This window comes from Malaya genurostris, chromosome 3, assembly GCF_030247185.1.
Source record: "Malaya genurostris strain Urasoe2022 chromosome 3, Malgen_1.1, whole genome shotgun sequence".
In the NCBI taxonomy this organism is placed as follows: domain Eukaryota; kingdom Metazoa; phylum Arthropoda; class Insecta; order Diptera; family Culicidae; genus Malaya; species Malaya genurostris.
Genome location: NC_080572.1, coordinates 95,048,086 through 95,062,162, shown reverse-complemented (window position 1 = coordinate 95,062,162; position 14,077 = coordinate 95,048,086). Strand labels below are relative to the sequence as shown.

Sequence of the window (14,077 nt, the reverse complement as noted above, 5' to 3'; positions counted from 1 at the left end):
AAATCCATTCGTTTAACCGTCACTGACAAGACCTATCGGTTGGAATTGAGTTGAGCATAGTTCTGAAAAGTATTATCGTGTTTCGCATCACCGCTCTGTAGAACTGTTTGAAATTTTAAACAATCTTCATGCTCTAATTCCGGAACCGGAAGTCGGATCTAGATGAAATTCGAGAGTTTTGTATAGGACGATAAGACTTTTGATTTCAACCTAAACTTGTAAAAATTTGTCCAGCCATCTCAGAAAAATGTGGAAGTAATTCTTTAATTTTTAATTTGGAATTTTTACACTAATCACCCTGTAATTACGGAGCCGAAAGAATTTTCTATGGAATTTAAATATCTTGTATGGGATCACAAGACCTTTCATTTGAATCCGAGAAAAACCGGTGCACAAAAACGTCACTTACACACTAGGATTCCAATATTTTAGGGTTATCATCTCAAGAAAAGTCTCTATGCAAAATTTGAGCTAAATCGGATATGGGTATGGTGTGCCGCCCAGCCCAGTTTGAAAATTATCGATCTGTCTTCGATTTCATGAAACGTTGAGAATTTATATTGTTTCGTTTTTAAATCTTGACTCTGGGATTGGGAATTTATAGATTTCCGAAATGAAATCTTTTGTTCTTGTCGAATATCTTAAAATTGCATGAATTTTTTTTTGGAAATCTGGAGTTATCTCCCCATTTCATGCAATTCTAATACAATTGTCATTGAAAGAAAATTTTGATTTCGGAAATCTCCCAGAAAGTCGATTTTCTCGAAAAATATCTGTTTTTCGGGATGACACTGAATCTCAACGTTGCATGCAATTCAATATTCGAATAAAAAAATTCTATTGCGGAAATTTCAAGTAAACCCTCAAGTAAAGATAAAAAATTTTCAAACTTTGACCGCCGGGCATCACCCCTTGCCAATATCCGATTGAGTTCAAATTTTGCATAGAAACTAATTTGAAGTGCTTAAACTTTTGAGCATAACCACTTACCGAAATTATAGATGGCTTTAAAACATTGGCACCCTACTACACATGCGCAGTCAATTGAACTGATGATATTTAGAATTCGGTGCTTCAAATTTAAATTCAACAATTTTGTCAGAATAAGATCAATTTTTTATAATCTCAATTTCAACATCTTGCGCAAGTCTGCGCTAAACAACCGGGGAACAACTTGGCATATTAGCTCAGTTTCACGTAACCACTTTGAAATTGTAGATGTCGCGTCTGAAACTCTAATTTATTTGCAAAGTGGAACGTCCATTGAACATGCAACTTCGCATCACTATGAACAATCCTGCATTCGTTTCGTGTTTTGTTGTTGATGGGTGCAACATATGAAAAGGGCATACTAATTAAATGAATTGTTTGATATTTAAATATGATGTTGGGTAAGACTTTGAGATTTACTTTAGCATTTTTAATCTTTGACGATGCTTAGATTTCATGACTACAATTCTATTCAGTAAATATTTACCATAGAATTCTCCGCAATCCGTGCTAGAGGTGAAAATAATTACAATCAGAGCTAATAAAAGTCATTTTCATTGACTTTAAATAGACGAAAATGACAAGAAATTATTGTCACCAGGGTGACAAGTAACCGAGAAAACCGGGAAAAAGTCGAAAATTTGGTTTCACTGGAAAAAAGTTGGAGATTTTAGTGAAAAACCGGGAAAAATATTACTAGCTCTGATATGAGTAACAGTTTTTAGCAGAATGTTTTTTTTCAACAAGTGAAAAGTAAACGACAATACCCAATAACAGGACAATGAAAGCTCATTTTGAAAAATAAGAATAATTTGGATGCTTCTGTTGGATTTTTATAAAGTTAGGGAAAGAGTATTAAACACACTTGCAAAATTGTTAGCTAAGTGTCAAGGTAACATAGAGAAATTTTTCACTAAATTTAAAATTTTCTTTGGAATCTGTTTTTAAGTTTGCTAAGGATTGCCCTTGTTTCAACACAATTTGTCTCAGTAATGTCATCTTGAAACAATACTTGTGTTATGCTCATATTTCTGTGAGATGTCAATAGGACTCACAAAATTGCAAGAGTTGTCGGCTTTGATCTCATCCACTGTTTGCAGGGATTATTTGTGTTTTTTTTTCTTTTTTTACGCCTTATAGTAAATAACCAATTTACATCATCAACGCATTTTGATTTTTGATGAAGTGAAACTTCGGAAATTTTTTCTCGAGTACCATTAAAATTCGAGCGGCCACTGAAACTCCAGAGAGACGAGTATCTTTGCCGCTTCCAATTTTGCCATCTGATTGACCTCTGTGCGGTCGTGTCTTGTACGGTTGAAATCTTTTCATAATTCCTTTTAAGAATTTAAACAACCGATTAAAAAACAATCTTGTCAACCTATTCGTTCACTATAACAAAAAAAAACGAGGGTATTGCTAGGAAGTGTTGTTTTAATAGGAACAGTCTTAAAATGAAATTTATCTTTGGAAAATTCGAGCGCGAATATCATTTCGGTTGTAGGGTAACGGCTCCAGTAGTCATCTCATATACGAAAAACATATATGTACTCTCTCTGTTCGATAGATTTACCTTAAGGGTAGGATGAAAATAGGTGCATTCGCTTCGAGTTTTCGCATCACTATAACAGCAGTATTGCACAACTGTTGAATTATTTTTTCTGCGATATTGCTTCTTTGAAGCAAAGATATTGTATCCGATTTTATCACAATTCGTTGATTGAAAGACGAGTAATCGGCAAAATGAAAAGGGGAATCTTCTAATGAGATGACTATTGGAAAGACGAGTAATCGGCAAAATGAAAAGGGGAATCTTCTAAGGAGATGACTATTGGTACAATAGCCCTAGTAGGTATTGTAGATTTTGAAATTGGCGTTCTAACATTTTCACTCAGTGAACAGATATACAAGCTCTGTTAAGGAAGACAGCATTTGAATACGTAGAGTTGAACATAACAAGTATTGAATCGATTTTATTACGTTTCGCCTTCGACTCATCATGGCTTGATGCAGCTCAAATCGCGTAATGTAATATTCGAAGTTTAATAAACTCTAATTCCTATATTATATTCTATGCTCGAATCCCAGATCCTTCCAAATCACCAGCTCCATAATACCTATTTCAATACCAGCTCCATAATACCTAAGAATACCAGCTCCATAATTCCTACGAATACCACATAGAATCCTATGAGTCATCGTCTTTCTGTGAAGCATAAACATTTTCTCTCATTTCTTATCGTTTATCCTTCCCTGTAAGAGAAGATATGGGGCGTTCGTTAATGTCAGAGATGTCCATCTCCTCTGTGTGACGAAGAGCAAGCAAAATTTCTCCCCTCGCACTGACAACTTCAACGAGAGCTCTTCTCTTTCACACATATACACCACTGTTGTATAAAGTGTGCACGCATCATGAGTGCGTTTGTTTATTTCCTTTTACATCCTCCACTGAATCGCACCAAAGTGCTAGAGCATTAGCTAATAAATTCTGTGAGGTGGATGCAGATACTTTCACAAAGGTGTACAGGCCAGTGAGCACTCTGGTGTATGGTTTTTATCGTTAAATTTTCGGTTTTCATTGCAAATTTTTCATAGCAAGGTCAGATCTACTCTCTATTAATTGAAGTTCACAGAAGTGTTCGCTCACCATCACGCGCCAGTGATCACTTGGGTGTATTTAGGCGAGAGCACGTGAGAGCGATTCGTGCGAAGAGAATGTTATTCTCTCGCATCAGCTTCTTTCAACACAAGCACGCACTCAAAGTCTGTCTGTCTGGGCACTGAGAAGAAGTGCGTTTTCCTCTTTGTGTGGAGCGGAGCAAATGTATCCGCAGTGTATAGTTAAAACCTACGCCCTGGTGTATCACTCTAGTAAAATGCCATCTCTGGTTAATGTTGATCATTGGTTGAAGAAACGTAAGTAGGTTATGGCATTCTGAATAAACGCACAGTAAAATATTTTTTCGGAAAAACTACCACTTGTCCTTCAGAAATCAATGGCTTCCTACGATAGCCGTCTGTACTCGCCTAAATCGATATAAATCAATGAGCAATTAAATGTCGGAAAACATGATCATTGGTAAAGTTGCGTATTAGACTTATTACTTTACCAGGGCGGCTCGTTTTATTACAAGATATCGTATAACAAATACTAATTTTTGTGACCGTTGAGAAGTCGCTCAGAATGTGTATGGCCCGTACCTAAAGACTGTGCTTGAATGCAACAGACAAAAATGATCATCTAAAATTCATTTTTCGTCGGTTATTTTTTTAAAAATCTCGGGAAATAAATGAACAGATATTAGCCTTGTTTAGCAAAGTTGGTTTGTTAAACCTCCTCTCCTAACCTAAATGCCCGCACCTTGGACTCTACGCTACCCATCAAATCTGTGTAAAACGTGCGTTATCTTTCTTATACTGTTTCGTCTACTCTTTTCCCAAGTCCTTGTCGTTTTTGATTATCTTCTTTGTTTTTTTTTATAAATACGTTTATTTCTTAACGCAGTTTACATAAGTTTTTCATCGTCGTAGCATCACTTTTACATCAAATTCTTATCCTCATATAATACTAAAATAGTCACAACGATTTAAATTTATTACAACATATTCCTCTTATTACTTAAATATCATCTTAGGTAATTCGCCATTAATTATGAAATCTACTCGGAAATATTATTGGAACCAAACGATTAACTTCTATAAATTATAAAATAAGCTGTCTTTTTCAGACATTTTGTTGATCATTTCATAAACTATTTCGAGTTTGTTTGTATCATTACATAATTTTTATTCTAATTTAGCTATTGGTTGAAATCATGGTCGCAGCTGGAATCAGAACAAAGTCTTAAAAGGGTCCTTTATTAAATTGAAACTCTAATTTTCTTCATGAAATTATAAAGAAGTTTCATGTATAGAAGGTCACGACAAGCAAGAATGTCTCGAACTGGGACATTGGATAGTCTACCTTGGGTACGCAAAGAATTTATTAGTTGAGATCTGAAATCACGATACTCCACGCATGTTCAAACGACATGATCAATATCCCGATAACCTTCTCCACAAGCAACATGATTAGTCTCGGAGAGCCCAATTCGAAGGAGATGTGCGTCTAACGTGTAGCGATTGGACATGAGTCTGGACATCATACGAATAAAATCCCTACTCACATCCAGTCCCCTGAACCATGCCTTTGTCGATATTTTCAAAATAATTGAGTGCATCCACCGACCCAGATCATTTCTATTATCTTCTTTGTTGTCTGCTCTTTAAAATCGCCCAAATTTTTTCAATTGGGCGTAGTTTTGGCTAGTTAGGTGGATTTGTCTCATTCGGCACTAAAACTGGTGGCTTCGTACCCCACCATATTCGGTTTTGCGTATTGACACGATGCCAGGTCCAACCAAAACAGAGTGTCACCGGACCAAAACAGAATGTTTCCTTTGTGGCGCATAAGAGGTATTCTGTCTCATATATTTGGCCGTTAATGGTTCTGGTTTTTAGGAACGGTTATCAAAATTTACCGCATCTACAAATCGCTTGCCACACCAAGCACTTCTTGGCAAATTTGTCGACCTTCTTCTTTCGTAACCTCTTCTGAAAATCCGAGCGGGGCGAAATTTTTCGTTTTTCTTCCGCAGCCAGCTAGTCACTGGACTGTACCCAATAAACAATAGAAATCATTACCCGTATCCGACTCGAACCCGAACATGTTCGGTTATCGAATGCCCGAAACCCGAACACGACTAGTAGTCGTTAAAATTGGAAAAAGTGTCTACCGTGCCCGACCCGAACCCGACAAACATATTATTTTCTGAACCCAAACTCGACCAGCATACGTCTGGTCTCTACTGTGATGCACGGGTGTACGTTATTTGGCCGAATTTTGTTTGGCATAAATTTGTTTGGCATAAATTTGAGTGGCATAACTTTTGATTGGCATAAATTTGTTTGGCATAATGTCTTTTGATATAAAATAAAAAGACATACTGTTTCATTTGGCATAACTGTTGTTTGGCATAATTTTCATCTGGCATAATTTCAATTGTGCATGTTTTCTTTAAATATTCTATTTATTCTGGGAGTATTTCCGATTAGTGCTCGATTCTTACTCTCGATTTTTAAGTGAATATCTTTGTTATGTGTCTATCAAGCCAAGGAGGCTCGGTGGCACTCAGCCACCGAGGCGACGCCGGCTGAGTCGGCCGCCGATCCGCCGTCGGAAGCGGCGGCCCCCGCACACAAACCTGTAGTCCACTCGTTTGCCCGTTCTATTCAAAGCTAGGAGCTATCCCTTGGCCTCGCATTAAAAAACCGCAAGGCGGCGAAGCCGCCTTTAGCATTTATTTTCTAGTTTGAGACCACAACGAGGACAAGGCAACCTCGGCGGCGGCAAGCCGCCGAGGTAACGCAGTCCGAGTCGTCCAATCACTAATCGGAAAACCTATAATCCAAGTGTTTCAGGCCGTTATGTATTTCAACCTTTTAATTACTCCCAGAATAAAACGAATCAAAAGAAAATATGCATAATTGAAATCATGCCAAATGAAAATTATGCCAAATGAAACAGTATATATTTTTATTTTATGCCAAACGACATTATGCCAAATAGATATATGCCAAACAAAAGTTATGCCAAACAAATTTATGCCAAACAAAGTTATGCCAAACAAAATTCGGCCAAATAACGTACACCCGTGATGCACATCACCAATTGGACCGTTTGTGGATTTACTTTGTACGCCGTTCGCTTCGAACGAGAGACTGATGTTTTCTTTGCATTCGAGGAAAACGCTGGATGACCTCAATCGTGTAATGAGTTATTAAATAATGTGTTGGGTACCTTGAAATTGAAATCGGACATTACAAGAATATCAAATAATTCGCAGTAAATGTTTTCGGGACAATGTCTATTCAAAACAGTGATTTCTCAGAGAATTATTTTTGGGGAAATGATTGTTGGTCTCGGAATTTTTCAACATGAGAAAAAAATGACATAATTTGAAACGGATCAATTCCATTGTATCTTACTGTTATTTTTTTCCTTCTGTTAGAATTTAATAATGTTTAGTGTAGAACTTAATAATGTGTAGTCAATTACTAAATTTCCATATTGCATTTTAACATTTCTTATTCAATTTGCTTTTGAGTTGCTGATATTAATTTATTGCACTTGCTTCTTTGCTATAATTTTGCAGAATCTCAAGCACAATCTGTACCGTCTCCAGCCGAACACTTTTTTTTATTCTTCCGAATTCAACTACTTTAAACGATAAGCCGTTTTAGAATCTAAACTAGAAGAGCGTCCACGCAACCGAGTAGCAGATATCAACCCTTTTTCTTTTCCCCGTACCTTTTTTGTCCCGTTCGGTTAGATGCAATTTTAGACCCTTCAACAATTCCTATAACTGGCCAGTCGTCACCTATCGAGGAATCGCTCGTGCTGCCGAACAAGATTCCGACGGCGGTATCGACCGGTGTTAACAGTGGCGTCAATCATAATCAACAACAGCAACCATCGGTTTCGGTTGCTGCTCGGTACGGTCTTGGTGGTGGGAAACCTTCTGCTGCAGCGCTTCGACGTGGACCAGGACGACCGAAGAAAGATTTTCTTCCGCTGTTGAAAATGTCTACGACACCTACTGGCAGTGGCGGTAATGAAAGGGCTTCACCTCAACACACTCCTGGACCTACGCTGAAGTTTAGCGGAGGTGCCCTTGCCGGGAGTGTCATATCGGGAGGAAGCCTGGAGACGAAATTCATGAAAAGGTAATTGCAATCCCCCGTAAACAGCGTAGTGTTCCTAATCGTTCCAGCCCCGCATTCTAGATTTAAAAATACTAATGTTGTTCGTGGTAGTATTCCTAAAAGGAAATCGGACAGCTTGTCTGGCATTACCAGTCTGGTTGGTGACAGTTTAGGCGGAGGTTTGCCAACGTTGACACTGCCATCACCGAGCGATGAAACTCCGGCCGGAAGTACCGCCAACAGCTCAGTAGCATCGACACCCACGGCTGAAATGGAAACCGATGCTGCTTTGCTGATGCCTGCACCGGAGGATTCACCATATTTCCCGGAGAAGTACTCGTGCAAGATGTGTGCCTTGTGCAATTTGGGCGAACGCAGTCAGCTCGGTCAGGGCGAGATGTTGCGGATCGAGGTCAAGGATGATGTGGAAGTGGCTGTGGCGGCTGTACTGCAATCACAGGAAGAAAAGGCAGGTACGGAAAGTTTCGGCGAAAGTCCGAAAACTGGATCCCTTGCACTTGGAGTCCCTCCGCTACTGAGCAGCAACAAAAGACAGAAAGGACTAAATAAGTGCAAGTAAGTCGGATATTATCAATCGAAAATATTGGGTTTTTATCTATTGTTGTTGTTGTTCCTATTATCAGAAACCCAGTGGTAACAGCGGAGTATGTGGATGAACTGGAAAAAATCGGCCATGTGGATCCGATCGATTTTGCTTCGATCAACGATGGTGGATTTTTCTACATTCACCGATCGTGTGCTATCTGGTCGTTCGGAGTCGGTCGGGACACAGTGAGTGGAATTTTAAGCAATCTGGAAGTGGTGGTTGCCCAAAGTTTGAGCAAGAAGTGCTACTTTTGTTCGCATTATGGAGCAAGCTTGGTGTGCAAGGCAAGTGTTTGTCAGAATCGTATTTTTCGAATGTCTCGATAATTGAATAATAATTTTGTTTTCATTCCTACAGATGTCTTGCCCGAAATCTTTTCACTATCCTTGCATAGCGGCAGCCGGTGGGTTTCAAGTTATTCAATCGTACAATTGCTTCTGCAAGGAGCATCTTGGACAAGTGCCTTTAGTGTGTACGGACGACATCAACTGTCGGCAGTGTTCGGCCCTGGGCGATGTGGGTAATCTGATGATGTGTTCGATTTGTGGGGACCATTATCACGGTACGTGCGTAGGACTAGCGCAGCTACCGGGAGTGCGAGCCGGTTGGCAGTGTTCGTCCTGTAAAAAATGTCAGATTTGTCGAGTGCCTGATCTGAGTGAAGGTCGAACGGTTGCTTGTGAACAGTGCGACAAAATCTATCACGCAAGCTGTCTACGGCCCGTTATGACCTCTATTCCAAAATATGGATGGAAGTGCCGTTGCTGTAGAGTTTGTTCGGATTGTGGTTCGAGAACACCCGGTGCTGGCGCGTCTTCGCGGTGGCACGCACATTATACGGTATGCGACAGTTGCTATCAGCAAAGGAACAAGGGTTTCTCATGCCCAATATGTCATCGAGCATACCGCGCGGCAGCACATAGAGAGATGGTCAAGTGTAGTGGATGTAACAAGTTTGTACACAGTACATGCGATCCAGAAGCCGATCTGGCTGTTTATCACGTGAAGAAGGAGAGCAATCCTGATTATGAGTACCTCTGCAATCCTTGTAAGTCCGCTATTCACACCGGTCGTATAGCGGCTATGCGAAGGAACAGTAGTATTGATGATGACAGCATGACGGCTTCACAGGAAAGTTTGAACGATGAATCCATGGACGTGGACCCGGAACCCCGAGAAAGAATGTTTGTTGGAGATATTGGACTCGGTAAAGGAAAGCCGTATGTAGCAAGCAAGATTGCCAAGAAGAGATTGGGTTTCACGTTTTCCGGCAGTAACCGACCGAAAGGTAACGGAAAAGGATTCCAAAAACGATCACGTCTTGCGGATTTCAGTAGGAAGCGGGGTCCGAAAGCAAAAATGCGTGGAATTTTTGGTGTTCCTGGTTTAGGGTTGCAAAGACCCACGGCGGATTCTTCTGCTTCGAAAGCATCGGAAGATGAACCCGGTGGTGACAATAGGCTTGTTTTATGTTCCGCGAAAGACAAATTCGTTTTAACCCAAGACATATGTGTAATGTGTGGAGCTATTGGTACTGACCAGGAAGGATGTTTGATAGCCTGCACACAATGTGGTCAGTGTTATCATCCGTACTGTACCAATGTGAAAGTGACAAAAGTGATACTGCAGAAAGGTTGGCGTTGTTTGGATTGCACTATTTGCGAAGGTTGCGGTCAAAGAAATGACGAAGCTCGACTCATTCTGTGTGACGATTGTGATATTTCGTATCACATCTATTGTATGGATCCACCACTTGAACATGTTCCGCAAGGAAACTGGAAATGTAAATGGTGTGCAATTTGTTTGAAGTGTGGCTCGAATGATCCCGGTTACAATTGTAGTTGGCTTAACAATTACTCTGAGTGTGGTCCTTGCGCTAGTCAAGCAAACTGTCCGTGTTGCGGAGAAGGGTACACTGAAGGGGAACTTATAATTCAATGTCACCAGTGCGAACGGTGGTTACACTGTGCGTGTGATCAAATCAAAAGCGAAAATGATGCTGAACGTTGCGCTGAGGAAGGTTACAATTGTGTACTGTGTCGACCTCTGGATATGCCTCCACCGCACTTAGTTCCCAAAAAGAAAGCTATATCAGTACCTATCCCTACACCAAAATCTACGCCGAAAGCAGAAGAAAAAATAATTCCTCTTGCTCTCGAAGGGAATCATTACGTGGACGGGGTCTGTCTCAGTGAACATGGGTTGCACCAAATTAAAGCTTTACAGGCAGAATTCGGCAAGCGAGGCAAACGAAAACCGAAGACTCAACTGGAACCACCTTCAACGGATAAGGATGCTGGGATACTGGCAGCGATCGAATCCGTTGTGGCTGGTAGCAGCTTGGACAATTCTTTTGATGATGTCAAGTTGGAACCTTTGGATCCGAAGGAAGAGGCCGAAATGTACAAGGACGGTATGGTCTGGAATGACCCAACGCCACCGGAAGGATTTGCGTTGTGTACCAATGAGCAAGGAGTGGTAGTGTTGAGGAAAAAGCGTCAAAGAAATCTTCAGAAGCTAGGCATCGGAGGGTTTTTTGTGCGAAATCGTTCGGTACGTACAAAAGATGGCAAGGAGGAAGACGATGCTCTAGTGGACGGAGTTGTTCCCCAAATCGGCGAAGAAGCTGCTTCGGAGGTTAAACCTAAGAAGAAACCTATTCGACGGAAACAGAAGAATAAATTGATAGAGATTTATCCAACTATACTACAGGATGCTTTCTTCGGACGCTCGTTGTTGAGTTCTAACACTTCGGTTAAATTTGAAATTCATGAAAGTGACGATGAAATCAAAAGCGATGTATCCGAAGACAAAACTATAAAACTGAATGCCGATGAGCTGAGATACGTCCAGGAAATGAAGATCAAACAGGAGGAAAAATTGTTACAGGAACAGAAAGCTTTGCAGCGAAGCATGGAGCAAGCGCAAGTACCAATAGCGGCAGTGGTACAACCAGCGACAGATGTATCAATTGCAAGTGCACCCGGTGCAACCGGTGACGATGGAACGGGTGCTATCAAGACCGAGGATGACGATAATAGTGATACGGAGGCACTGAAAGATGTTCTAGGCCTTCCGAATGATCTAATCGAAGAAGATTTCGTTAACCGGATTATGAATGATGACGAAGAATTGACAAAAACTTCGGCAGCGTTTGATGAATTAACTGCGGATGGTGAACTCGGAGACAATTTGACATCCAAGACAGCCAAGAACGAGCTGGCCGATATTTTGAGTCCTGATTTTAATTTGGACAATCTAGGAAACATGGACAGTAAGGAGGTTGAGGAAATATTCAAGAATGTGCTGACGGATGAATCCCAGGTAGGTCTACAGCTACACGTCATTAACATTAATCCTAATTATCTTTGATGTAATAAAATTTTAAATTTTTCGCAGGAATCTCAGGAGTCTATGTTCACCAATTCGATGACTCCGTACACATCCAACACATCTACTCCCTCGCACAGCATCGATGTAACCAAGAAAGTAGTGCCCCAGCGATATCTCAATACATCCGCTATGGGTATGCAACAGATGACTCAGTCATCGCAACAACCTCTTACACCCACCGGACAACCTCTGTTGAACGATCAATCGTTACAAGTAAATTTGGGGATCCAGTCACCTCAGACTCCCTTGATGAATCAAATGGGAATGCCTTCACCCCACATCCAGCAGTCACCGCAGCATCAACCAATGGGACCCAATATGATGATTCAGCAGCCATCGCCCCTCCAGCAACAGCCAACTACACCTGGCACACCGGTTCAAAGCATTCAAGCCACAAATACTTCGCAGCCGCATTTGCCAATGATTGGCACACAGCAGTTACAGTCACAACAAACACAAGTTTCCATCCAAGCTCCGCAGCAACCGATGGGTATCAGTGCTCAACAACAACAACAACAACAAGCACAGCAGCAACTGAATCGAGGGTATTATTCAAATAATTTCCTCCCACAAAGGTAGGAATGGAGTGTGCTCGTGTGTCAATATTTACACTGATTGTGTTTCAAACTAGCATTTTATTTACTTGCACTGCTTATATCCCACTCGATCATATACTTTTTTTCTACTAATTAACACGTCATCAATTTTCGTTCTTAACACTCATCGACATTTTCTCCAGATGAAATTTCGGTTTGCCTGCGGATTTTAGATAATCGATTCGAGCGTTTCAGAGTCAAAAAAAAATTGGCTTACATTCACCTCCATTCCTACCCTGCCCCCTTAGTTTAAGCACTAGTTTGGTATGTTTTATAATTTTGAAATTTTAAATTCTGCTCTACAATCAAAGCAGTACGTCTGTGCAATACTAATTTTCTCCAATTACATACGACAGAGCACAATTCAACCTATCGGATCCGATGCAGCAACCACCTCCACAAATTATCACGCAACAAGTCATTCCAGGGGTTCTTCCCCAGCAACAGCAAGCCTCCATTCAAACCCAGTCTGGTCCAACTCAATGGACGCCGGCAGGTCAACCACTGCAAAACGCTGCGACGATGCCAATGGGAACAACTTCATCGGCTATGCTAGCCGGAACAAGTGGTGGTGAAATATCCGGTAGCATTGGGCCCATGGACGATGGTATGGGAACCCTTACTGGTGCTTCAGCTGCTCAGAAAATGTCCGAACGTATGCGCTTGGATGAACGTATGTTAACCTCGCCAATCAATCGAAATAAAAATGTTGTATAATTTCCGTTTTTTTTGCTTTAGCTCTCGGAGAGTTGGCCACCATTTCTTCCGTACTGTATTGCAACACTCAACATCCGGAGCTCAAACTGGAATATCCAAATTGGACCGATCGGTGTAAACAGGTATTCAAGCGTTGGCGCTTGCTGTCCACGGAACAGAAGCAGCCCTACCTACAACAGGCACGAGATAACCGTTCCGCTATTCGGATGAAGAAATCACAGCAGGTATGTTTAAATTCGTATATCGGATTGTTTCTTTTGTTTGTCTCTCGATAAAAACTTGTAAACTGCCAGGGAAAAGCTGTTGCTAATCAAAAATAGAACAGATGAATCTTTTGCAAGTCATCACGATAGGAAAACGATCATTTGAACGCGTATAATCTCATTTCATTCATCTCGCTCTGCAGATCATACCACATGTTGATCTTTCGTATCGTTTCATTTTTCTTCAGAAATTTATTTTGAACGCTCTTGTATCGAAACTAATTTTCTCATACCTTAGGTTCATCCATTTTGTAACTAACACATATACACAAGATCCTTTCGTATCTCTGGTCCAATATCATATCTGTACAAACACCGAGTACATTTTTTCCCTTTTTTATTTGATTTGTTCTCACTGTACTTTTTTGTGTTCGAGTACTAATTACCAACAATACATCGTTTATTTAAAAGCGTTTCGCTCACCGGTTTAGTACAAAGCGTTAAGATGGATTTTCCGACTGATGAATTGAATGCGATATCTACTACTACTTGATATTACCGAGTATTTCGGTTAAATTGTTCTCTATATTAAAGAAAAATACTATCCGAAGACTCTTTCGTAACCGGCTTGCTGTTCTGGATTTTTGTATTTAGTCTACCTTGGGTGATTCCAGATATGACCGAAGGGTGCATTATTCCTCTCAATTTTCTTCCTCGAAAAAAGTATTCAAAGTTGTGTGGCTGTCAATCGATGTTTTGGAAAAAGATCCGATTGATTTTGTCAAAGGAATGTCTCAAAATCTGTAGTTTCTAGACGTTCTACGCAT

At 40.5% G+C, this 14,077-nt stretch overlaps 1 protein-coding gene across 9 annotated transcripts in view; it reads left to right on the top strand.

The window, feature by feature from the left end:
• The window catches only part of LOC131437888 (histone-lysine N-methyltransferase 2C-like), a 134,628-nt gene that overhangs the window by 1,887 nt on the left and 118,664 nt on the right, over nucleotides 1-14,077 (top strand). For 6 of the 9 annotated variants that reach the window (XM_058607540.1, XM_058607538.1, XM_058607537.1 and 3 more), the window contains exons 2-8: nucleotides 7,362-7,755; nucleotides 7,816-8,310; nucleotides 8,379-8,625; nucleotides 8,699-11,665; nucleotides 11,741-12,309; nucleotides 12,687-13,003; nucleotides 13,069-13,271. In XM_058607540.1, coding sequence (XP_058463523.1) covers nucleotides 7,362-7,755; nucleotides 7,816-8,310; nucleotides 8,379-8,625; nucleotides 8,699-11,665; nucleotides 11,741-12,309; nucleotides 12,687-13,003; nucleotides 13,069-13,271 — 5,192 coding nt within the window. Of the gene's footprint in view, nucleotides 1-7,184; nucleotides 7,756-7,815; nucleotides 8,311-8,378; nucleotides 8,626-8,698; nucleotides 11,666-11,740; nucleotides 12,310-12,686; nucleotides 13,004-13,068; nucleotides 13,272-14,077 lie in introns of all 9 variants that reach the window. The other 3 variants (XM_058607535.1, XM_058607536.1, XM_058607539.1) reach the window with 3 other exon arrangements.